Source organism: Stegostoma tigrinum, chromosome 20 (genome assembly GCF_030684315.1).
Source record: "Stegostoma tigrinum isolate sSteTig4 chromosome 20, sSteTig4.hap1, whole genome shotgun sequence".
Lineage (NCBI taxonomy): Eukaryota > Metazoa > Chordata > Chondrichthyes > Orectolobiformes > Stegostomatidae > Stegostoma > Stegostoma tigrinum.
In genome coordinates, this window is record NC_081373.1 from 36,122,455 (window position 1) to 36,147,607 (window position 25,153).

At 39.7% G+C, this 25,153-nt stretch overlaps 1 protein-coding gene across 2 annotated transcripts in view; it reads left to right on the plus strand.

Moving 5' to 3' along the window:
- Positions 1-25,153, plus strand: part of tcerg1l (transcription elongation regulator 1 like) — a 624,439-nt gene that overhangs the window by 70,366 nt on the left and 528,920 nt on the right. For both annotated transcript variants that reach the window (XM_059653101.1, XM_059653102.1), the window contains exon 5: positions 22,021-22,212. In XM_059653101.1, the coding sequence (XP_059509084.1) occupies positions 22,021-22,212 (192 nt within the window). The remainder of the gene's footprint in view (positions 1-22,020; positions 22,213-25,153) is intronic.

Sequence of the window (25,153 nt, forward strand, 5' to 3'; positions counted from 1 at the left end):
GTGGTGAGTTAGGAAGCTTTCTGATTCATGTCCATCTGAATTACACTACTATAATGTATTCAGTTTGAAAGTGCTATTTGCAGGAAGTGTTTTAATAATGTTGAACCCACAAGATCCTACTTCTTAAAATTCTTTTATGGCATGAGACCAACATTGGTTACCTGTGCCTAACTCACCTTGTACTGAATGGTTTTATTTATGCGACTGATCTCCAAATTAAACCAGGAAATAAATTGGCAGGAATTTGGAGTAAATTGCAAAGAGATTCATCCCCTCACCATCAGACTGAACATCATTACTCTTTTTTTTAATTTGAAAGTTACTACATCTAATGTTTGTGGCAGAGATGTGCAGCCAGAATTATAAAGTTTGAATACTTCAGTTTTCCCTCTATCAGTATTTCACACAGCACATATTTCTCTCTGTTTTATTGAGGTACTATCCAGGCTTTGGCTGGCTAGGTGATTTGTGAAGTAATCAAAAAGCAGATGGAGATAATTATGCAATATATTCTCTGTGTTATGAAAGAAATATAAGGAAATGATGGTCTAAGCATGATTTGTTGTAGCTTGTCGTCATGGGTGATGTACCAACATATGCTTCTATAATTTACAGCTCAGGAAAGTAATTTTCGATTATGATAAGAATCACGTCTGATGAGAATTTTAAATGAAAGTACTACAAAATTAGCCTGTACCCAAAAAATGAGATTGGAAATTTATTATTTTCAAAAAAACAAAAAAAAGTTAACCTTCATTCAGAAAGGGTAGAGTCCCTTTCTGAGACTAAATGTTGGGGTGAGTGCGTTAGCTGGTGACAAACATGCCACCCCCGTGACTGTGATAATTTGTCAATCACACACCAATCAGCTAATGAGAGCTGAGAAGCAAACGTGGGTGAATTTCTCGATCTGTGACAGTTCTCGACATTGGCATCCTGTGGGTGGAATTTGGAAGCAAGGGCAGAGCGTTGCCTTTTAGAGGTTACATCCTTGCCCCCTATCTGTGCACCTGAATGCCCCTGGATTGGGAAAAATAGAACCCTCCTCCCCCACCCACCCACCCACCCAACCTGGCATACTGATCACCTTGGTTCCTAGTTAGGGAACTAGCCACCGCTACGAAGACAGTTAATTGGGGAGATGGTGAGTTCAGGCTCTTAAATTGCAGACTCAAGGGCCATAATTGCCCATGGGCTATTTCACCCAAGTATTCATTGATGTAGTTTGTCATCTTCTATGTTAATCTGCTTAACATATCCCACAGATGGTCATGTTCTTGAAATCTATTTACAAGTCTACAGTGCCATAGATGTGTGCCCACAGCCTGAGTTCTGTGCTTACCAATGTTATTGTGCATTATACATTCTTACAGACAGTGGCTGAAGGTGAGCAGTGACTTTATACTGGAAAATCACACGTTGTGGTTTCAAGTAACTGCCTTGAAACCTGTCTGGTCTAGAATCTGTGCTATAATCCAAAGGTGAACTGGCAAAAGGAGTCAACTGTCTCTCCAGAGCCAACACCCTTGATTTATTTCCCCAATTTTCCAACTCTGTTCCTATTTCGAGAGAGGAGAACGTTCCACTCATTTACTTCAATTTTCCTCTTGTCAGGATGTCTTTAATAACTGATTCACAAGAATCATTCCAGAGTTGAGGAACATCAGTTACACGGAAAGATTGGAGAAATTGGGACAATTTTCAATGGAAAAATGAAGGTTCAAAGGAGGTTGAGGTATCCAAAATTATGTGAGTTATGCACAAAATTAACACAGAGTAACTATTACTATTCATAGTAGGACCAAGAACCAGAGAGCATAATTTAAAGAAGCAATGATGACAATGGATGATCTCTCTCATGCCATGAGGAGTTAGGATCTGAAATGCACTGACTGAGTGTGTTGCAAAGGCAGGTTCGCTCAGAGAATTTAAGACATGGTTGGATTGTTATTGGAAATGGAGAAACAAACTGGGCAATGTGGAAAACGTGGGTGAAATCCACTAGGTATAGTTCTCCTAGGAAGAGCCAGCTCAGAAGCAAGAGGGGCTGAAGAGTCATCTGCATTGCTGCTTCTGATGTATAATTCTAAAATCCTGTGTGAAACGGTTGTATTTTAAAAACTTACTCTTTGTGAAGTCTTGACCACATTTAGAGTGAGCCTTCATTAGAGGCAGTTTAATCAATTGTCATGGAACAGCAACTCATATTCCGCCTGGGAACCCTGCAGCCATATGGTATCAATGTGGACTTCACCAGTTTCAAAATCTCCCCTTCCCCTACTGCATCCCTAAACCAGCCCAGTTCGTCCCCTCCCCCCACTGCACCACACAACCAGCCCAGCTCTTCCCCCCCACCCACTGCATCCCAAAACCAGTCCAACCTGTCTCTGCCTCCCTAACCTGTTCTTCCTCTCACCCATCCCTTCCTCCCACCCCAAGCCGCACCTCCATCTCCTACCTACTAACCTCATCCCACCTCCTTGACCTGTCCGTCTTCCCTGGACTGACCTATCCCCTCCCTACCTCCCCACCTACACTCTCTCCACCTATCTTCTTTACTCTCCATCTTCGGTCCGCCTCCCCCTCTCTCCCTATTTATTCCAGTTCCCTCTCCCCATCCCCCTCTCTGATGAAGGGTCTAGGCCCGAAACGTCAGCTTTTGTGCTCCTGAGATGCTGCTTGGCCTGCTGTGTTCATCCAGCCTCACATTTTATTATCTTGGAATTCTCCAGCATCTGCAGTTCCCATTATCTCTGATACAATTTAAAAGGTATTTGGATAGGTATGTGAATAGGAAAGGTTTGGAGGGATATGGGCCAGGAGCAGGGAGGTGGGCTAGTTTAGTTTGGGATTTTGTTTGGCATGGACTGGTTGGACTGAAGGGTCTGTTTCTGTGCTGTATGACACTATGACTGGATGACCATAAGAATACTCTTTGAGATAAACCTTTCAAAATGACATGCACATTATGTCTTGATGTACTGTGTGCGATTTTTAAAAAATAAAATCCAATACATTTCTTTGGATGTATGTTTTGATGGGTGACCATGTGGCTCAGACAGTAAAACCTTGTTTCCAATGGGATATTGAATCTTTTCTAAAAAATGCACTTCCAGCCTCACTTTACCAGCAGTATGCACTTAGGAGTGACTGATTCAGTAAATGAGATAATAAGAATGCACCAAGTATTTCCTGTGTGTGTAATTTAATAAAGCTAATGCATTTCAAAGTCTAGCAAGAATACAATGAAATGTTTTGTCATTTAAAACCAGTGAAACACTGCCATTATCAAACAATTACCAATGTTTCACAATCTTGTTCAAATTAATTTTGCACTGCAATAAATTTTCAGTTCAATAAAGTACAATTTCTATTCCTTGTGACAAATGAACAATATAGTGGTAGTAATGTTTCACTTAAAAGTGTAATAATGCCTTTGCTGTGTATAAGAAGTCACATAGTGAATGTCATAAGTTTCTGTTGTAGCTGTAAAGATTCCTCTCAGCAAATGTCTAGACATCGCAAATTCACTTGCAGCGGTCAGCAGGCAGTGTTGGTTTGGTGACCATTAATATTAATTGGAAATTGCTGAAGAGAGGGGTACTTCTGAAACCCTTCTTCCCCACCAGTATATTTTTCTAACTTTGTGAAGGTCAGAGGAACTCAAATTCTAAAAATGTACCCTGACATGGACTCTTATTGCTGCTGTACTACTTGGCCAATCATTGCACTAGTGCTTCGGCTGCTGTCCCACTTATCCTGGGAAAACTGAAGCTGTCACGTTTACGTATTACATTATAGTTATAGCTGTTCAGCTTTAAAATGGAGTTGGTTGCGAAAATTTTCCTCCATGAACTGTGGTGGACCAAATGGGAAGAAAATGTCTTAGTGGTATTATCACTGGACTATTAATCCAGAGATCCAGGTAATGATCCAGGGACCCCAGGTTCAATTCCTGCCATGGCAGTTGGTGGAATTTGAATTCAATAAAACTCTAGAATTAAGAGCCTGTTGACGAAGACTGTGAGACTATAGCCAATTGTCAGAAAACCCATCTGGTTCACTTTTGGGAAGGAAACTGCCATCCTCTTCTCGTCTGACCTTCATGTGAATCCAGATCAACAGCAATGTGATTGACTCTTATCTGCCCTCTGGGCAATTAGGGATGCATAATAAATGCTAGCCTAGCCAGTGGCACCATTATGCCATGAATGAATAAAAAGAAATCTATTGCTCATCTTCAACTTCCTAAAAGGTTAGTAATTCCTTTGATCCTCCCCTCAATAGAAATCACTAAGTTGAATGTTGAAGGCTTATTTCCGGCATACTTCATGTTTAACTCTGTTTTGATCTTTTCTTTACTGACAGGCCTGGTTTTGCTTCATTGATGATTAAGTAGCATCCTTGGTTATTTCATCAGTATTTGGTTGCTACTGTTATGTAGAAAGTAAAAGAAAGACTGTTTAATGGAGAATGTTAGCGAGTTTTGAGAAGATTTGTAGCTCAGGTTGAGGTTCTGGATATGAGTTTGCTCGCTGAGCTGGAAGGTTCGTTTTCAGACGTTGCGTCACCATTCTAGGTAACATCATCAGTGAGCCTCCAACGAAGCACTGGTGTTATGTCCTGCTTTCTATTTATCTGGTTAAGTTTCCTTGGGTTGGCGATGTCATTTCCTGCGTTGGTGATGTCATTTCCTGTTCTTTTTCTCAGGGGATGGTAGATTGGCTCCAAATCAATGTGTTTGTTGATGGAGTTCCGGTTGGAATGCCATGCTACTAGGAATTCTCATGCGTGTCTCTGTTTGGCTTGTCCTAGGATGGATGTGTTGTCCCAATCAAAGTGGTGTCCTTCCTCATCTGTATGTAAGGATACGAGTGATAGTGGGTCATGTCGTTTTGTGGCTAGATGATGTTCATGTATCCTGGTGGCTAGCTTCCTGCCAGTTTGTCCAAAGTAGTGTTTGTCTCATTTCTTGCAAGGTATTTTTTAGATGACGTTCGTTTTATTTGTTGTCTGTATAGGGTCTTTTACGTTCATTAGCTGCTGTTTTAGTGTGTTGGTGGGTTTGTGGGCTACCCTGATGCCAAGAGGTCCGAGTAGTCTGGCAGTCATTTTGGAAATGTCTTTGATGTAGGGGAGAGTGGTTATGGTTTCTGAGCCCGTTTTGTCTGTTTGTTTGGGTTTATTGCTGAGGAATCGGCAATAAACCCAAACAAACAGATAAAATGGGCTCAGGAACCATAACCACTCTCCCCTACATCAAAGACATTTCCGAAATGACTGCCAGACTACTCGGACCTCTTGGCATCAGGGTAGCCCACAAACCCACCAACACACTAAAACAGCAGCTAATGAACTTAAAAGACCCTATACAGACAACAAATAAAACGAACGTCATCTACAAAATACCTTGCAAGAACTGTGACAAACACTACATTGGACAAACTGGCAGAAAGCTAGCCACCAGGATACATGAACATCATCTAGCCACAAAATGACATGACCCACTATCACTCATATTCTTACATACAGATGAGGAAGGACACCACTTTGATTGGGACAACACATCCATCCTAGGACAAGCCAAACAGAGACACGCACGAGGATTCCTAGAGCATGGCATTCCAACCGGAACTCCATCAACAAACACATTGATTTGGAGCCAATCTACCATCCCCTGAGAAAAAGAACAGGAAATGACATCACCAACACAGGAAATGACATCACCAACCCAAGGAAACCTAACCAGATAAATAGAAAACGGGACATAACACCAGCACTTCGTTGGAGACTCACTGATGATGTTACCTAGAATGGTAACGAAACGTCTGAAAATGAACCTTCCAGCTCAGCGAGCAAACTCACATCCAGAATGGAGAATGTGTCTCCAAATGGAATGGGTTAAAATTGATTTTTACCAAACTGGAAAATTAGCTTGAATTATTTGGTTGGAATTTTGCAGCTCCCTAGGGATAGAGAAGACCATAGACCATTCATACCATCAAGTCTAATTTGCCATTTAATGAGATCATGACTGATCCGATAATCTTGAACTCCACATTCCTGCCTTAACTTCATAACCCTTGATTCTCTTACTAATCACAATTCTGTCTATCTCAGCATTGAATATACTTAACAACCAAACCTCAACAACCTTGATTGAAGCAATAGAGATGTTTGGCCCTAGGAAACCACCCTGAGGAAGAAGGGGCACCCTACCCCTGAGGCCCAGTTTCAAGTGCTACTTACCCAGAGATGTGCCATAACATCTCTGAACAAGTTGATTAGAAAAGAAAACAAAAATACTTTACAGAACTCAAACTCCATTTTGACTTAGTCCCCTATTCCACACTTTAACAGGATCTCTATGTAGATTTGTCAGTTGGAACACAAACAATTTCCTGCAGGTGGTGAATAGGTGAAAAAAAAATACTGCAAGTGATTTGATGAAGGTAAAAAGAAAACCCTGAGGAACGAGGGTTACTGTAGTACTGTGCCGTGACCCTACCTCCGAGCCAGGTGATCTGGGTTCAAGTCCCACCTCTTCAGAGTTGCATCACCAAATATAGAAAATTTAAAAGGTAAAATAAATACCTTAAGGAGCTATGGTTCTTGTGGTAGTGTCCCCATCTCTGAGCTCTGCTCCAGAGGGTTGTAGCAGCATCTCTCAGTGAGTGGTTTTAAAAAGAAAAATTACCCTAAGGGACAGGCGTGGGTGGACTCTTATAGCATTCAGGGCCCATCTGGTCCAGATGTGTGTCATAATATGTCTGAACAGGTTAACGTGAAAATATATACCATAAGGAATTCCTGCAGAGATATCCCGGAGCTGAGGTAACTGGCCTCAAATATCCACCGTCATCTTCCTTTGTGCCAGGTATGACTCCAACCACTGGAGAATTTACTGTCTAGCTCCAATTGATTGCAGTTCTGTTAGACTTGTTTGATGCCATGTTCAGTCAAATGTGGCCTTGATGTCAAGGGCAGTCACTCTCATGTCACATTTGGAGGTCAGTTCTTTTGTTCGTATTTGTGCTAAGGCTGTAATACAGTCCAGTGACCTTGACAAAGCCAAATTGGCTTTCAGTGAAAAGATTATTAGTGCTACTTGATACCACTAACCCTACTGATCCTAACCCCAATCTTTCATCATTTTGCTGATAATTGAGAGTAGACTTGATGGGATGATAATTGGGTGGGTTGGATTTGTTCTGTTTTTTGTGCATAAGACATACCTGGGAAATTTTCCACACCTTTGTGTAGATGCCAGTGTTATAGATTGGCAAGTTCTGGAGATGTCTTCAGTACTATTGCTTGAATATTATGAGGTCCCATATCCAATGCCTTTAAACATTTCTTGATATTACATGGAGTGAATCAAAAGACTGTTGCCTATTAACTGTTGGATCCATTGATCAGTCAAAAAGCTTTTAATTGGTGCAACTTCCGGGACAGTAGTGTCTAGTTAAAAATCTGTAGGTTATTAGGAGCTCCAAAATTAGTGGCAAGGAGCAAAGGATGATGGTGGAAGGGTGCAAAACAAAATGTGATTGCACTGGAAGGGGGTGCAAAGGAGATTCAACAGGATGTTGCCTGGGATGGAGGATTTGAGCTTTGAAAGGCTGGGTAAGCTCTGGTTGTTTTCTTTGGAACAGAGAAGGCTGGGCAATCTTGATAGAGATGTGTAAGATTATGAGTTCATAGACCAGGTGAATAGACATCTATTCCCCTTGTCTGAAGGGTCAGTAACAAGGAGGAATAACTCTAAAGTGAAAATCATGAGGTTTGGAATGGATTTGAGGAAAATGTTTTTACTCCGAGGGGTCTGGATTGCACTAACTCAGAGGGTATTTGAGGTGGTAAACCTTACAGACTTAAAAAAAACTACTTGGATGAGCAGTTGAAGTGTTATAATATTCGAGGCTATGGGCCTAGTGTGGGAAAGTGGGACTTGTGTAAGTCGTGGTGTATTTTTGGCAATACAAACTTGAGGGGCCAAAGGGCCTCTTCTGTACTGTACAATTCTGAAAAGTCATGCTTTCAGTTTTTGAATGTCCATGTATGAAAACTCCACAGTTCACGGGGCAGAAGCAAAGGACAATCTGTGAAGTCAAATTAAGAAGTGATATAAAGATGTAATTTCCCTGGTGTTAGGGAATAGGATGAAACTTTGTTGTGTTGGGTGTTTTAAGATTTATTTATGTGAGGTGATTGAGCTCCAGTAACCACAATTATCTCCCTTCTGAGATCAATGTTGCTTCTTGATTAGCATTAACTTCAGGTTTGGTTGGGTTTTTAGACCCCATACCTATGTCACTGTTGCTGATATCAAGGGTGTTTGCCCTCTCTTTAACTTTGAGATAAGCCGTTCTGGCCATTTTTGGACCTAGCCTGTCATTAGGTAGGGAGCTAAGTGGCTGTGGCAGAACAAAACTGTGAGTGAATAGCATTGTTGCTTGAAAGCACTGTCAAAGATACTTTTAATTATTTTTCTGCTGCTTAATAGCAGACTGAATTTCTCCGAGTTTGATTTGACCTGGCTTCTGTGGACAAGCCACACTTCGCTAATTTTCCCCATTTGCTGGATAGATGCCAATATTGTTGCACTGGAAACACCCTGACTAGAGGCATAGCTACTTTCAGACCCCAAACCTTCTGCACTGTTGCCAGAATATTGTAAGTCCTTTTGCAGTATTCAGTGACTTAGCCGTTTCTTGAAATCACAATTGAGTGATCTGAAGAGTGATATCTATGAAGCTGGGTACCTCGGGAGGAGACTGATATAGATCATCCATTTATCACTTCTGGCTAGAAATGGTTGCATTTGCTTCAGCCTTGTTTTTTGCGCTGAGGTCCTGCGTTTCCCTATCATTGTGAAGGGGGATATTTGTCGAGCCTCCACATCTAGTGAGTTGTTTAATTGTCTACCACTATTCACCACTTGCTGATCCATCGGTTACATAATCCCTTTGGTCTGCTTATCGCATGTTTCTTACACTGTTTGGCGTACATGTAACTCTGTTGTTCCTTCACCAGGTCAACACCACATTTTTAAGTATGCCAGGTGCTGATCCATGCGTACTTTCCTGAACTCTGTTTTGGAGCAGCTTTGATGACCTGGCATGATGGCAATGTTATGCTATCAAATGTGATGGGCTGTGCCAGGCTATGAAATTGCGTTTGGTGATTGAATACAATTCTGCTGGTGCTCAAGCCTCATGGATGCCCAATTTTGAGTTGCTTAAAATCTATCCATTTACCATTAATGTAGTGCCACACAAAGACTGTGGCAAAGGGCTGTAAAGTGGTCACTCCTGTCAATACTGTAATGGACAGATGCATCTGTGAAATGTAGATTAGGAAGGTCCCATAGGTTTACTCTTTTGCTGCTGCTGGGCAGTAAATCTACTTTCATTGCCTCTAGATTTCATAGTGGTTTGTTACTACTCATTAGGTTGCTTGGTCATTTAGGAGTCAACCAAATTGTTGTGGGCTTGGCGTCTCAAACAAGCCTCAACAAGCAAAGACAGCAGGGCCAGATGGGCTTTTATGATAATCAACAATGGTCTGATAGGTTAGCTTTGAATTAGAGATTTATTAATTGAATTTAAATTCCCCCAGCTGTCACAGAGGGATTTGAACCCATTATCCCAATTCACTGGATTACTAGCCAAGTGACTTTACCACTATGCCGTGGCCTTCCCTGTAACTTGACCTTAAAAAAATTATAGTGTAAGGTATATATGCTAAATATACAAATAGTCAGCTTGAATCATCAGTAATGTAAGAGACCACAGAACAACAGATTGGAGAGTGATGGTTCTGTATTAAGCATTGTGCTAAACCTCGTACTGTAAAAAGTTAGAAAAATGTTTATTAGAAAATAAGATTACTGCCAATCTAGCTTCCAGTAGACTGGACTAAGGATGCATCCTTCCCAAAGACCCATCATTGCAACAGAGTAGTGTGAAATGTGAATGAAAAGCACCTGATGGCTCAAAAAGGAAACTGTTAGGCAAGGACTAAGAATTAATCATCCCACTCTCATGCTGTCTAGTTCAAGGAGTTTGAGGTGTGTCTTTTTCCTCATCCACCTTCTGATTTCTTTTGCAGGTAAACCTAGGCTTGAATCATGCGCTTGCTCAGCTGGTTCTGCTGCAGCTTCATGAGCCTGAGCAATTTTCCTTACTTTTCAAGGCATACTTGCCACTATTCCATTTAACAACATTTGGCACTAACATATGGACTAACAACAAAGTTCAATTAAAACAATTACAATATGGATGTTGCAGATATGAGCAGGTGTATTGGTACTTTCCATGTTCCGCTACTGATGATGTACCATAATGGGGACTTGGCCCTGTCATATGTATAATCTGCATATAGACTTAATCTGAACAGTCACCCTATAGTTGGCCTCACCTTGCTAGTCATCACATTATAAAGCAGTTTCTTCTACATCTCTTCTCAGAATTAATGCACAAGAGACAAAGCATTGCCTCTCCCAACTAAGTTGTGGGGGAAAAAAACCACATGGCTGACAATAATGCTGATGAGTCGATCTTTCTGAATGTGGCAGAGCCAATTTCTGACACCACTTTCATATGTAGAGATCCTAAAACCACTTTAGCCAATAACTTGGAATCAGTCCTTCGGAGCAATTACATATTTGAATACCTGAAGATCTTGTGGCTCAATTTTATTGAGAGCAAGGTTGTAAGATGAATTAATTCCTTTTTATAAAAAGTGCTAGCAAGTCCTCTTGAAACATTTTTCCATTTTTCATAATATGATGTGACACCATAATGCAATGGTTGTGGATTTACCAAGATTAATTGAGTTGCATTTCAGATCAAGCCTTCATTTCGAGATCACATCTTCATTCCTCTCCAAAATGCTGTGCTAGTAGTTCAGTGATTCACACTTTAATATTTTTCTCCAAGTTGATGATTGAACCATCTTGATTCCAAATATTGCATTTGCAGTGAAAGTCTGTCTTCAGTTTGTGTGTCTCTGCATTCTGACAGAAATCATTTTCAGTACTAATGGAATGTGTCACATTTCTTTTCCTTTTGAAATCTACAGTGTTATCAAAATACTAATTAACTTTTGAGAGAGACTGAGATGTGTAGTATTTCCTCCCTTGTTGTGTTGCTCTTCTATTAGAACTGAATTCTTAGTATTTATTCTGAGGTGTATGAAACTGACCTCTGCTCTGAAAAAGGATCAAAATGTGTATGGAATTGTCACAACAAATTTTGCGACTGTTGCTTTGAATGTTAATATAAAGTACCTAAATTTTGAATGTAGTAGACATGGGAGGCATTTTGGTTCTCATTCAATGCAGTTACTGTTAAATTACTACCAAAATAAAACACCAGATGCAATGTAGCTCCAAAACTGCTGCCAGTCAGCTAAATGATTTAATCAGTTCAGATATTCAATATCTTTACATGAGTCGGTAATTTGAATCCCAATTCAATTTTTGAGAGCATTAGAACCAAGAGACAAGGTCTCAGACTTGAAAGAAGGAAGGTACAGTGTTATGTAGAGAGTGGTGCTCACATTACTTTTTATGTCCTTCTTAGGCAAAATGGCCTTCATTCAGCTGGGTAACTATTAATCTATACACAATAAATATGTAAAATTAGATAAATAATTTGATAAAATAGGTGTGCAGGTTAATCAGTCTGCTGGTGCAATACCCTGGTATCCCAAAATATTGTTTCAGTACTCCAGTTACTTGCTGACACAACTTTTTTTGTTTCTGTGTAGGCTCATAGGTTAGCCTCAAAGGTCATGCCCCTGAAGTTGCTGCTGAATGTATTAAACACCAATAATAACATCTGAAGCTAAATTTTAAGCGCCTCTAATGTTTTGTTGATATTAAGACAGTACATGAAGCCAGCTTCTTTGTGCCTTTTATTTTAGCTTTGCAATTAAAAGTTTGTCGGTGTACTTTAGGCATATTCTAGTGACTGACTGACTGATTATTTCATTAAATTAACATTTGTGCATCATCAAAAAGATACCAGATGTTGACAAGTTGTCCACCATATGTTCAACAAGTTATCTGAAAACAGATCTGCTGTACACTAGTGTACCCTTTGAAGATGTGCAGAAAATGGGGTTTTCAACATAGTGCCTCTTCTTCTCATTACCCTCATCAATGTCTTGCAGAATATAACATTCACTGCAGTTAGGTGTAAAACTGTGCTACTCCTCAAGGCAATGGTTTATTCTGACCAATAGCTCTTGTATTTGGAAGACAGATCCAGGCAGCATTTTAACCTTAAACATCTCCCCGCTCTCCCTCAACACTCACACCACCCAACCACATGTATACGAAATAACGTTGGAAAGAGTGCAGTAAACTTGACTAAGGTACGATCAATGAATATACAGACAGTTACACTTCAACCGGAAACTGGGCAAAGCATAAGAGTTTGACATTTTCATACAAACGTGGGTGCATGGAAAGAGACATGTTGTGTCATTCTAGATTGTCTGATGATGTCAAATTCTGTGAAGATTTAGGTGATGTGTGAACTGTACACAATCAACCACCTGTCACACCGTATAACCACTTGGACGCTGAAGAAATTGCACAACAAAACAACCACACATCTAAGATAAGTAAGATCCATTTATCCGCAATGACAGACAAACAACACTGGGTGAGGATGCAAAGCCAATTTGTCATAGGTGTATTCATATAAGATCTGCTCATGGTATACACCTGCTGATGTGTTATCTTAGTGTGTACAGATAATCTATCTCTCTAATAACAATATATTTTCTGTTGTTATTCTGTCAATAGACATGAGTGCCACAGGTTGGACCAGCATTTGTTGCCCATCCCTAGTTGCCCTTGAGAAGATGGTGGTGAACTGCCTTCTTGAACCGCTGCAGTCCGTATGCTGTAGGTAGATCCACAATACCATGAAGGAGGGGCAATGTCAGGATTTTGTTCCAGCCACAATTAGGGAACTGCAATATGTTTGCAAGTCAGAGTGGTTTGTGGCTTGGAGGGGAACTTGGTGGTGTTCCCATGTATCTGTTGCCCTTGTCTTTGTAGGGGTAAGGATCGTGGATTCGTAAGAGCTCCCCAAGTATCTTTGGAGAATTTCCGCAGTGTCTGTTGTAGATGGTATACACTGCTGCTGTCTATCAGTGGTGGAAGGAATGTACGTTTTTGGATGTTCTGATCAAGTAGACTTCTTGTCCTGAATTGTATTAAGCTTTTTAAGAGTTTTTGGGGCTGTACTCACCCGGACAAGAGGAGTATTCCATTGCAATCCTGATATGCCTTGTGGAAGGTAGAATGGCTTTGGGGAGTCATGAGTTGAATTATTCAATGCAATATTCTTAGCCCCTGACCTGCACTTGTAACCACTGTATTATAATGCTAATCCCTTTCAATTTTTGGTTAATGATAACCCCCCAGTATGTTGAAAATAGAGCATTCAGTAATGGCAATGTCATTGAATATCAAAGCATACTGGTTAGATTCTCTCTCATTTGAGATGGTCATTGCCTGGTATTTGTGTAGTTAGGATGTTACTTGTCACTTGTCAGCTAAAGCCCGGATATTCTTGCTATGTTTGGACATGGACTACTTCAGGATCTAAAGATTGACCAATAATTCAGAACATTATACAATCAACAACAAACGTCCCCATTTCTGATCTTATGATGGAGGGAAAGGCATTCATTAAGCAGCTGAAGATGATTGAGTCTGGGTAACTACCCTGAGGAATTCATGCAGAGATTTCAGGGCACTACAATGGCTCAGTATTAGCAGTGCTGTCTCACAGTCCAGGGATAAGGGCTTGATTCTATCCGTGGCTAACTGGAGTTTGCATGTTCTCACTGTGTCTGTAGGTTTTCTCTGGGTGTACTAGTTCCCTCCCTTAGACCAAAGATATGCAGGTTAGATGGATTGGCCTTTTTAAATCACCCATAGTGTCCAGGGATGTGTAGATTAGGTGGTTTAGCCATGGGATATTCGGGGTTACAGGAACAGGGGTGGATCTGGGTGGGATGCTGTTCAGACGTTCTGTGCTGACTTGATAGGCCAAATTGCCTGTTTCTCTGCTGCAGGGATGCTATGGTTATATGCTTTTTAATATCCTGGAGGTGAGATGACTGATCTCCAACAAGCATATTGATTTTCTTAGGTATGACTCCAATCACTAGAGTGTTTTCCCCTGATTTTTATTAACTCCAATTTTGCCAGGATGCTTGATGACCATTTAGTCAAATATGGCCTTAATCTCAAGGGCAGACTTCTTACCTCATCATCCTTGTGCTTGTTTATTAGAAGTGGCTTTGTATTATTTAAGGGATATGTGGTTTTTATTATAGCATAATTTCTATACCAAACAGGCAACATACCTTTAAAACAGTCACATTACATGTGACTGTCCTGTATAATGCCCTTTGCTTTAATCATTTCCTTACCAGTACAATGGAGTCTGCACAATGTGTTCAACCTGTCAGTTATGTAGGTATAATGTAATAGTAATAGCCAGTAAGCACAGAACCAAGACTACAGGAATCTTCCCAGCCCTGAATGACACAGGCAATGTCAAGAAAGTTTGGAAAATTTGATGCAGTTTTAAGTGAGGACCTTCTTGATGTCAAGACCAAAAAGTTCCAATATCCAACCAAGTGTTATGTGTCACGTTCATAATCTTGCTAATGAGTGTTGAGAGGCTTATTTGCATGAATTATCACTTATTATCGCGTTCATTACCACATAATCTCAAGTCATTACAATGCAGTCTCCCATTTACCAGATAAAAATTAGATGCCAAGAATTCCCGACATAAAAGTTGGAACACTTACTTGGCAACTCCCACTCCTCTGGACTTCCATCTTACTTTACACCAAAGTCTCAGGTCTTACACCCTTATCCATGCTCATTGGCATCTCTGACTCATACCAGACACATTGCACTATCGTGCTATATTTCTGATCCACTCACACCATGCTTCTCCACTTCAATGTTGCATTTGGGAATGCACCAGTGCTTTTCATTGGAATGCTGCTGTAAGGACAGTTTACACACAGAGACAGACACCCAACTAGAGGTTTGGACCAGGATGCATCTCGGGGCTTCTTGTTCGCTCTCTTACCGCTCAGACACTTTGTGCCTACTTCGATGCCTACAGCACTCCTGCCTTACCTTCACTTGCCTGTCTGCAATTTGTCCCCTCAGCTAGTATTTCTGAAGAGGGGTCCAACCTGAAACATCAACTTTCCAGTTCCTCTGTGGTGCCTGGCCTGCTGTGTTCCTCCAGCTCCACACTGTATTATGTCTGACTCCAGCATCTGCAGTTCTTGCAATCTCTCATGGTACTTCAATCTTGTCTTGACTGCCTGCACACACATAAAGCCTGCCAGCTTCTCATGGTTGTCAGTGGTCATCAGTCAATGGAGTGGATATGTTGTTCTATGGCTCCAAGTGACAGCCACTTACATCATGCCTCAGCTGTGTATGTGGCAAATACACTGCACGCGCATCACCTGATTGGCTATGTCTCAAAGTCTGAAGGGCTTTTTGTCCTCAATCAAGTCAAGGCAGGCACTTGCAGCCAGCATTTTGTTGGTTTAAACAAAGAAAAAGGGTTTGTTCATCTCATTGCATCCTAGCGCACTCAAAGAAAGTACAGTTTTAGAGAACAGTGCACTTCTATGAAAAGAAAAGATGCAGTATATATTTAATGTGCCCTGTCTTTGAGTTTTCAAAGAAAGCGACAAGCTTGTTATTCCTTCCCTAATGTGTTTGTCAATGCATTTGTGGTTTTCTCCTTGGAAGCCTTCTATGCTGCCTTCCCAGTCCTTTTACACCTTTTGGCTATCCAGCGCTAGGAAGTACACGCAGTATTTTAAGTGCAATCTAACTAGGGTTTAATACAGGTTTTTCACTCACTTTGCAATACTATTCATTGAAAAATAAAGCCTAGAGCATTTTTTGTGTAATGTGCATATGTGGTGTAACAACTAGTGATTGTAATCTGGGACCTCCTTGTTCCTCTATCCCACCACAACTTCTGACTTCTAATCACATATAACCATATATCCATATTGAAATTCACTTGGCAATTATTTTCCCATTCTGCAAGGTTTTTTTTAATGCCCATCTGTAATTTGTGTTAGTCACCTTTATTGAAAATCCTTCCAATAGTATCATCTGTAAATTTAGAACTTGTGTTGGTGATTCTAAGATGTAAATAATTCCTGTAAATTGTGAATACCATGGTCCTAGCACTGATCCTTGCGCAAGACCACAGCCAACTTCTACCACTCTGCAAAACTATCTTTCATTCCTGCTATCTGCTTTTCTTCTTAAGGCTTGCTAGGAATCTATTCTTGTACTTGCTGACTGAGACCACATTCCTTGATCTTATTCATTAGTCAATCATGGAACACCTTACTGAAGACATGTTGGAAATTCAGAAAAAATGCATCCATTGCATTGCCATTGTTACTCTATTACCCCCTTAAAAAAATCAATAAAATTGGGCAAATTAGATTTTTCCTTTTGAAATCCATGCTGACTGGTCATTGGATTTTTTTTTTGTTTCTAGATGTTCTACTTCTGAATTCATTATTTTCCTTACCATTGATATAAACTTGAGACTGGAATAAGAAATAAGCTCTACAGTTTTATTCACAAGGTAAATGGTGGGGATGGCATGCTTATAGCTGGCTAGTTCTTCACAGACTTGTTTCCTAGCTATGACTTGGAGAGATTGCGGGAAGTCAGCTATACAACTTGTCTAGTATCTGTTACTGCAGAGTAAAGAATATTTCGATGTCCCAGCCCTTTGTTATACTTTTTATAAGGTAAAGTTCAATGACTCTCACTGCATAGCTTAATTATCCAATATCTTTTACAACTTGCTTTAAATTGTGGAAAAAGAATCCAATTTTATTTTTCTATCAAGTTTATTATAAGTCCACTTCATCCTTTGTTATCCGTGGTTGTAAATATAATAAAACATTAAATTGCTTTTCTATAGTCGGATAAATCTTCAATTGCAGTGCGTAATTCTTCAGAATTTCAGAAGGACATTAGCAGATCTCCACACAAAGCTGTAATGTATTTTTTCATAAAATTATGTGTTCTTTTTATGTAAGACCTTTGGGAGTGTTTTATTTTCAAGTTTGATAGAACTTTGACAGATATTTATATGGTAAAGAAGTTGACTGAATAGTTGGAAATTAGGGCACTTTTGCTTTGCTGATCCTTTTTAAGCCGACAACCTCATTTTAATCTACTGAAGCAGACAGATTGGTAACAATAACTTGAGTGTTCCGTTGACATTAAATATTGGAATTATAAAAAGAGGCATGCAACATTTCAAAACAAGGAGTACTAAGTCTAAATGTTGGGAGAGTTTTAACACTTAGAAAAGGACAAAAAATTGAAGAACACAGAATGGGAATACTGAGCAAGAAATGTAAAACCATTGTTTTTATACATTTGAATAAATGGAAGAGATTTTCAGAAGTCAACATGGGTAATTTGGGGCACAGTGTAAACCAAGAACTTAAAAATTCATGTGACAAGGGCAATGAAGCAAACATGGATGACTTCAGTCTACATGAGGGCTGTGTAAACCTTATTAACAGTAATGCTGTGGAGGATGGAATCCTGGCATGTATACTTGAATGTTTTCTTAAATTGCATAATGAAGAAGTAACTGAAAATAGGCTATTTTAGATCTAGTATTGTGCCATTAGGATTAGCTGATTAATAATCTTGTTGTAAATTACCCCTTGGGGAAAGTGATCATGACGTGATAGAATGTAGCAATAAATCTGAAAGTAATTTGGAACAAAGTTCTTTAAATTTAAACAAAGGGAGCTACAAAGGTATGAAAAGCAAAGTGGCCATGATAGGCTGATGGTAGTATTTCAGGAATTAATGATCTAGTTTAATGATGCAGTGGGCTCAATGGGCTAAATATATTACTGCTCCTATTTTCAAAGTTCCTGTTGGCCTTTAGAGGCAGTGATGGATAAACTACTGGTGGGGAAAAAGGAAATGGAAAAGTTATTCAACAATAAAATAAACAAAGAATCTACCCTACTGAAAGTGTGAAGAAGAAGGGATAGCAAATGTGGTTCCCCTGTTCAAGAAGGGGAGTAGAGACAACCCTGGTACTTATAGACCAGTGAGCCTTACTTCAGTTGTTGGTAAACTGTTGGAAAAGGTTATAAGGGATAGGATTTATAATCATCTGGAAAAGAATAAATTGATTAGGGATAGTCAGCACGGTTTTGTGAAGGGAAGGTCGTGCCTCACAAACCTTACTGAGTTCTTTGAGAAGGTGACCAAACAGGTAGATGAGAGTAAACCGGTTGGTGTAGTGTATATGGATTTCAGCAAGGTGTTCGATAAGGTTCCCCACAATAGGCTATTGTACAAAATGCGGAGGAATGGAATTGTGGGAGATTTAGCAGTTTGGATCGGAAATTGGCTTGCTGAAAGAAGACAGAGGGTGGTAGTTGTTGGGAAATGTTCATCCTGGAGACCAATTACTCGTGGTGTACCACAAGGGTCGGTGTTGGGTCCACTGCTGTTTGTCATGTTTATAAATGACCTGGATGAGGGCGTAGAAGGATGGGTTAGTAAATTTGCAGACGACACTAAGGTCGGTGGAGTTGTGGATAGTGACGAAGGATGCTGTAGGTTGCAGAGAGACATAGATAAGCTGCAGAGCTGGGCTGAGAGGTGGCAAATGGAGTTTAATGCAGACAAGTGTGAGGTGATGCACTTTGGTAGGAGTAACCAGAAGACAAAGTACAGGGCTAATGGCAAGATTCTTAGCAGTGTAGATGAGCAGAGAGATCTCGGTGTCCATGTACACAGATCCTTGAAAGTTGCCACCCAGGTTGACAGGGCTGTTAAGAAGGCATACAGTGTTTTAGCTTTGATTAATAGAGGGATCGAGTTCCGGAACCAAGAGGTTATGGTGAAGCTGTACAAAACTCTGGTGCGGCCGCACTTGGAGTATTGTGTATAGTTCTGGTCACCGCATTATAAGAAGGATGTGGAAGCTTTGGAAAGGGTGCAGAGGAGATTTACTGGGATGTTGCCTGGTATGGCGGGAAGGTCTTAAGCTGAAAGGCTGAGGGACTTGAGGCTGTTTTCATTAGAGAGAAGAAGGTTGAGAGGTGACTTAATTGAAACATAAAATAATCAGAGGGTTAGATGGGGAGAGCCTTTTTCCTAGGATGGTGATGGTGAGCACGAGGGGGCATGGCTTTAAATTGAGGGGTGAAAGATATAGGACAGATGTCAGAGGTAGTTTCTTTACTCAGAGAGTAATAAGGGAATGGAACTCTTTGCCTGCAACGGTAGTAGATTTGCCAACTTTAGGTACATTTAAGTCGTCATTGGACAAGCATTTGGACGTACATGGAATAGTGTAGGTTAGATGGACTTGAGATCGGTATGACAGGTCGGCACAACATCGAGGGCCGAAGGGCCTGTACTGTGCTGTAATGTTCTATGTTCTATGTTCTAAGAATGATCTAATGAGGAACTTAAAATAATTTGTAAAAACTGGTAATGCAGAAATTAACAGGAATAAAAGTGAACAATCTCATGGGTCTAATAGCCCACATCCTAGAATTCTAAGCGATGCTGTACTGAATGTAGCTATATTGGTTTTTGAACTTTCAGTATTTGTGGATCCCAGAATATTTGCTGTGGATTGGGAAACAGCTAAGCTATTCTCAAAAATGAGAAAGAAAAACTAGGGCGCTAAAGGCCAGTTAGCCAAGCACCAGCAGTTGATAAAATACTTCAATCTATTGATTTAGGTCCACTTAGAAAAGTCATAGTATAAAGTTTGGTCAAGTTAATTTTGTAATAAGTCTATTAGAGATTTTTGAAGGTTTAACCAGCAAGGTGGAAAGATTTTCAGAATGGTGGGATGCAATAGAGGAGAACTGTAAGAAGAACTTCTTGACCCTCAGATGCTTATCAGCACACTCAATGCAGGGACTGGGTGTAATGTGTTGATGTCAGTTAATAAAGTACCTAAGTTGGAAAGTAATTTGCAAAGAGGGCAAAAAGAGGTTGCAAGTGAATATTGAGCTGTCAACAAAATTATTCACATTGCTAGGATGAACTACAAAAGCAGTAATTTTTTTAGATAGTGAAAGACTAGTTAGTATTGATGTTCCTAGGAATTTAGGAATCTATGTATGAAGATCTCACACAATTAACTTGCTGGCACATCAATCAATTTGGAAAATAAATAGCATATTAACCTTGGAGATAGTAAGAACTGCTCATGCTGGAGTCTAAGATAACAAGGTGTAGAGCTGGATGAGCGTAGCAGGCCAGGCAGCATCAGAGGAGCAGGAAAGAAGGGCCCAGACATGAAACATCATCTTTCCTGCTCCTTTAGGTTTTATCTTAACCTTTAGTGCAAGTTTTTTCTGCATTTATGCAGGGATTTAATAAAACTACATCGATGGGAGAATTTTACTGCATTCTTTTCAGGCAGGGAAGAGACACAATTCCCTAGGTGATCTTCCAACCATGCTCCCACTAGCATCCACAACCTGTCTTCAGTTTTAATATGAAGTGGGTCTGGCCTAAGACAGACTGCCTGCCTTTGCTCAATAAATGGTTAAGAACTGTGCTTCCTCAACCTCAATTTTGAGTTTGATGAGGGGAATTTTGGCGGCAGGGGGTACGCTTAGAAGGTCACCTGGTTAGACCACAGTTGGAAAGGAGCGCCACTTTCAAGGGCACTCTTTTCACAATGCTCTCCATAGGCACTTCCTCCTTTCTGGTCTTTCTATCCAAGTACCCAGCCGCTCCCAAGGCCCCCAGATACCTACCTGGTCCCACGCGCTGGGACTTGGATTCATTTCTGGTTACTGCTGCCACTGGAATGGGAGAGCAGCTCTCTGAGGTGAGTCCCATGGCAGAGTAAATACTCACCTATTTAATGCTCCCAGAGTTTAAAAAGAAACTATGGGATGCTGTGATTAGTGGAATATGTTCTCTGATGACTATTCAGATGGTGAGGTGGGAAAAGCCTGTCATCTGAAAAATCCTGTCCCTGAAGTACTGTGAAGTGTGTTGGTTTGATTATCCAAAGCAGGATTGTCATTTTAAGTGGACATGTTATGTCACACCTTTAGGACAAGCGGGTCTTAAATCTGGAACTTCTGGCCTAGAGGTAGAGTCACTACCATTGCACCACAAGGCCCTTTCTAAAGAAGGGTATGTAAGGCTGAGAGCAGGTAGATTTAGTGTTCATTTATTTATGGAATGTGAGTTTTAGGAGTAATGCCTGAGTAGAATGGGCCAACATTCTCTGGAGTTTGGAATAATGAGAGATGATCTCATCAAAACATATAACATTATTTGTGTGACTGCAGAGGGGTTTTCTGTTTGCTGGGGTCTAAAACTCTTGATCATAGCCTGAGTATAAGACATTTGGAATTGAGTTATGAATTTACTTCAATCAAGAGAGTTGAGAAACTTTGTAATTCTTTACATAGAAGACCTGTGTACTCTCTGGGATTTTTAAAATTAAGTTTGATGATTTGTGGCCAATAATAGAGTCAAGGGATTTGGGGATAGACAGGAAAATGGAGTTGATATAAAAGTTTGTGTAGATTCTATTGGAAGGTGGTGCAGACTCAGTAGGCTATATGGTCGATTCTACTTGATCTCAGGTTCTTATGAACTCAGCACCATAATGATTGGACAGAAGTAAATAACATACCCAGCAATTTTTTTTTTATCTGTGTAACATTATGTGCAATTTGCTTTGTTTTGGCTGGTGTGTGCAACAGCACCATTGTTCAGCAAGGAAAATAAATATATTAATGTTTTATTTGTAGACAGTTAGAAAACTTAAACAACAGTGAATTTGCACTTGTTAAGGTAACCTTCAGATCTATGCAGATATTAAGTTTTAACATGAACTTTTGATATATTCATCATAATGTAGTGTGTGTTTGGTTTATTCTCAGGTGATTGTGAATCAACTTTTAAATGGGTTACCAATAACCAGGCTGTTGTATTAGCTACAGCAGCAGCAGCAGCAGCAGCAATGGTTACAGTTGAAACAGAAAAAAACCAGGATCTTCCTCCTGCAAATACACAACCCTATCTACTGACGCTGTCTCCAATCAAAATACCATTCGTAACAACACATCTTCCAAGTAAGTTAACACGTATCAATTTGTGTGTCTCTTCTCCAAATTTCATTTTCAGAATAAATGTTATATGGCTGTGTGTCACTTGAAAGGATGGTCAATTCTGATAGCTCTCATCTGTTTCCAGATGTTTTCCATTTAAATGTGATGACTGCTTTTATCTCCAGACAGCAAAATACCTATGATTGCAAAACAGAATCCAATACAACTTAGCAGTGTAACATTAATAAATGGACAACATTTTGCTGATTGCTTACAGACAAAATGTATTTTTCCTGGATGTTGTAAGCCTCTAACTCTCATGGTCTATAGGCAGAAATGAGTGCTATTAATCTTCCACATGGACCTCCTCTAAACCTCTGAGAGAATTTTTCTGCCCATATGAATGGTGCATGGCTTCTGGTGTTAATTCTAGGTATTTTCAAATCAACCTGTTCAGAAATGCTATTACACATCTCCAGAGCAAGTGGAACTTAAACCAAGAACCTCCGAGCTCAGAGATAGGGACACTATCACTGTACCACAAGAACCCCTCCTGCTGTTAATTCTGGGATTTATGAAGAATAAAAATGGAAAGAACCTGGCAGTCATAAACAAAAGCAGAAGTTGCTGGAAAATCTGAGCAGGTTTGGCAGCATCTGTGGAGGGAAATCAGAGTTAATGTTTCGGGTCCAGGGACCCTTCCTCAGAACTGAGTAATTCAAAAAGAAATCCTGAGTTCTGAGGAAATGTCACTGGACCCAAAAGGTTAACTCTGATTTTTCTCCACAGATGCTGTCAGACCTGCTAAGTTTTTCCAGCAATTTCTGCTTGTGTTTATGAAAAGTATGTATTACCGATAGAATGAAACAATTTGGCTGTTTAAGTTCGAGAAAGCTAATCAAACGCTGCTCCATAGGAACATCTAAAAATATCTGCCATCAGTGAGACTTGCCTTTCTACATTTAAATTTCTTTTTTCTTAATAACAACTTTCTGCAAATGGAGTTTGAGAATTTCACACTGAGGAAAACCAGGCATCTGAGACCTGAATGAATGTAGTTTGCATCTGTTAGGGTGAAGGATTGTGAATTTAAATCTGTACGTGTAGAGAAAAAAAATGTAAATTAGACTGAATGAACTCAATGTCAAATAAGATGCAGCAGGGGCAAAAGGAGAGGAAAATTGGATTAAGAGATATAGATGGAAAGAAAAGACACAAGTAAAACATTAAAATTTCAAAGTTAAAGTTTTATCTTTTTAAAATCTCAACAATTAAAAACTAAAGGAATGAATAAAAACTTTCACTTATGTAGCAATTTATATCAACACTGAATGTCTCAAAGTATTTTACAGCCAATGAAGAGCATTTTAAATATTGTCACTCTTGTTATGTGGCAAATGCAGTGACTAATTTGCTGTCAGCAAAATCCCACAAACAGCAATGTGATAATTGTCACCTAATGTGTCATTTTCTTACAATGTGCATTGAGAGATAGATAAGAGATTCTACACTTCTAACTGTTAATCTTCAGAATTAAGCACTATATTCATAGCTGGTTTGACAGTGGTTGAGACATTTCAAATGTTACAAGTTGTACGTGAGCTGAAATGCAGAAGCTCTAAGTTTCTAAGATGAGTTTAGTGCATATCTACATGGAAACACAGAAACTTCGTTTCCTTGAGCACAATGGAGTCAGGAAGGAGATGACGTGATGCTGTTAATACAAAGCTTACAGAGGAGCAGCATGTCACGTACTTTCCATATTTTGGGATGTTTGACTAAGCCTCTTTGCTTGCCTAAAGTTGCTATTTGATTTGTTCATGAATAGTGGTGGGTGCTATAGGCCTCGCTGTTGTCTTTGCTGTGATTCCTGGCACAAAAGAAATTAAGATAACTACCAAGTATTTTGTTGATCTTTGTGAGGTCTTTACAAATGTCCAATAGAAATTGTGTTTATATAATTGCTTACCAATGCTCCTTACTTATGTGCATCATTATTTTTCCATTTATATTATCTGTTAGCAAGTGAGTGTTTTATGAAAACTGTTCAGCATTTTATCCATATTCTGAATTGGCATGAAATGTTGCGATTTCTTATTAGTAGCATATTGACAAAAATAAACCATTGTTTGCCTTGTAGCCTGCTACATCTGATAAGCTAGATACTGAAGATGAAGTGTCTGATAACAAATAACTTGGGTCAACCAATTAAAAGCTGCCATCCACAGTGACAATGAAGAATGCTATTGGGTTCAACCAAAATCAAATCAACATATAGTTTTTTTTAAACCCAGGACCATAAATAATCGACTTTGTCACAGAAGTTTGTGTTGGCAGGTCTTATATATGACACACTTAATTTGCCTGTGGAACTTGTTATTATTGAAAAAGAGCAAAGTGTCCTTTTCCACATCTCATTCGAGTCCTAAAGAAACTGATTTGGATCAGGCCATGAGATGCTGACATGAATCAGCACTTGTCACAGAGGCTTCTTGATTTCAAGTTCTTCAAGGTCTTCTTTTGAGGGAAACGGCCACAGCATCGCACAAAACTAAGCTGTTATTTTTCAGTGCATTACTCCAGGTGTTTTATAGTGTTCTTATTTTAGATCACTTCTGACATGAAGTCACTGTCAAAGGCAAATGAAGTTAGGACTCACAAACTATAATATTATGTATATCATGCCTGGGACAACAAACAGAAAATCTTGAACTAGAATTACTTCTTATGCTATTGGAATTACCTCAGACCTCCAGGATTTATCTGCATTCTAACGTATGTATCCTGTTAGGTCCCAATATTGTCTTGAGCCTTTTGAGCCTTTTTGTTATGAGCAATGAGACAGCAAATTAATAAGTAGAGCACACTGCTCCTGTGTCATCAAGACCAAGCATAATTTCCAGCTGAAGCAGGATTAATTTTTGGATTGGAGTTTTTGTGAATGTAAAGATTTTGACTCATTGAC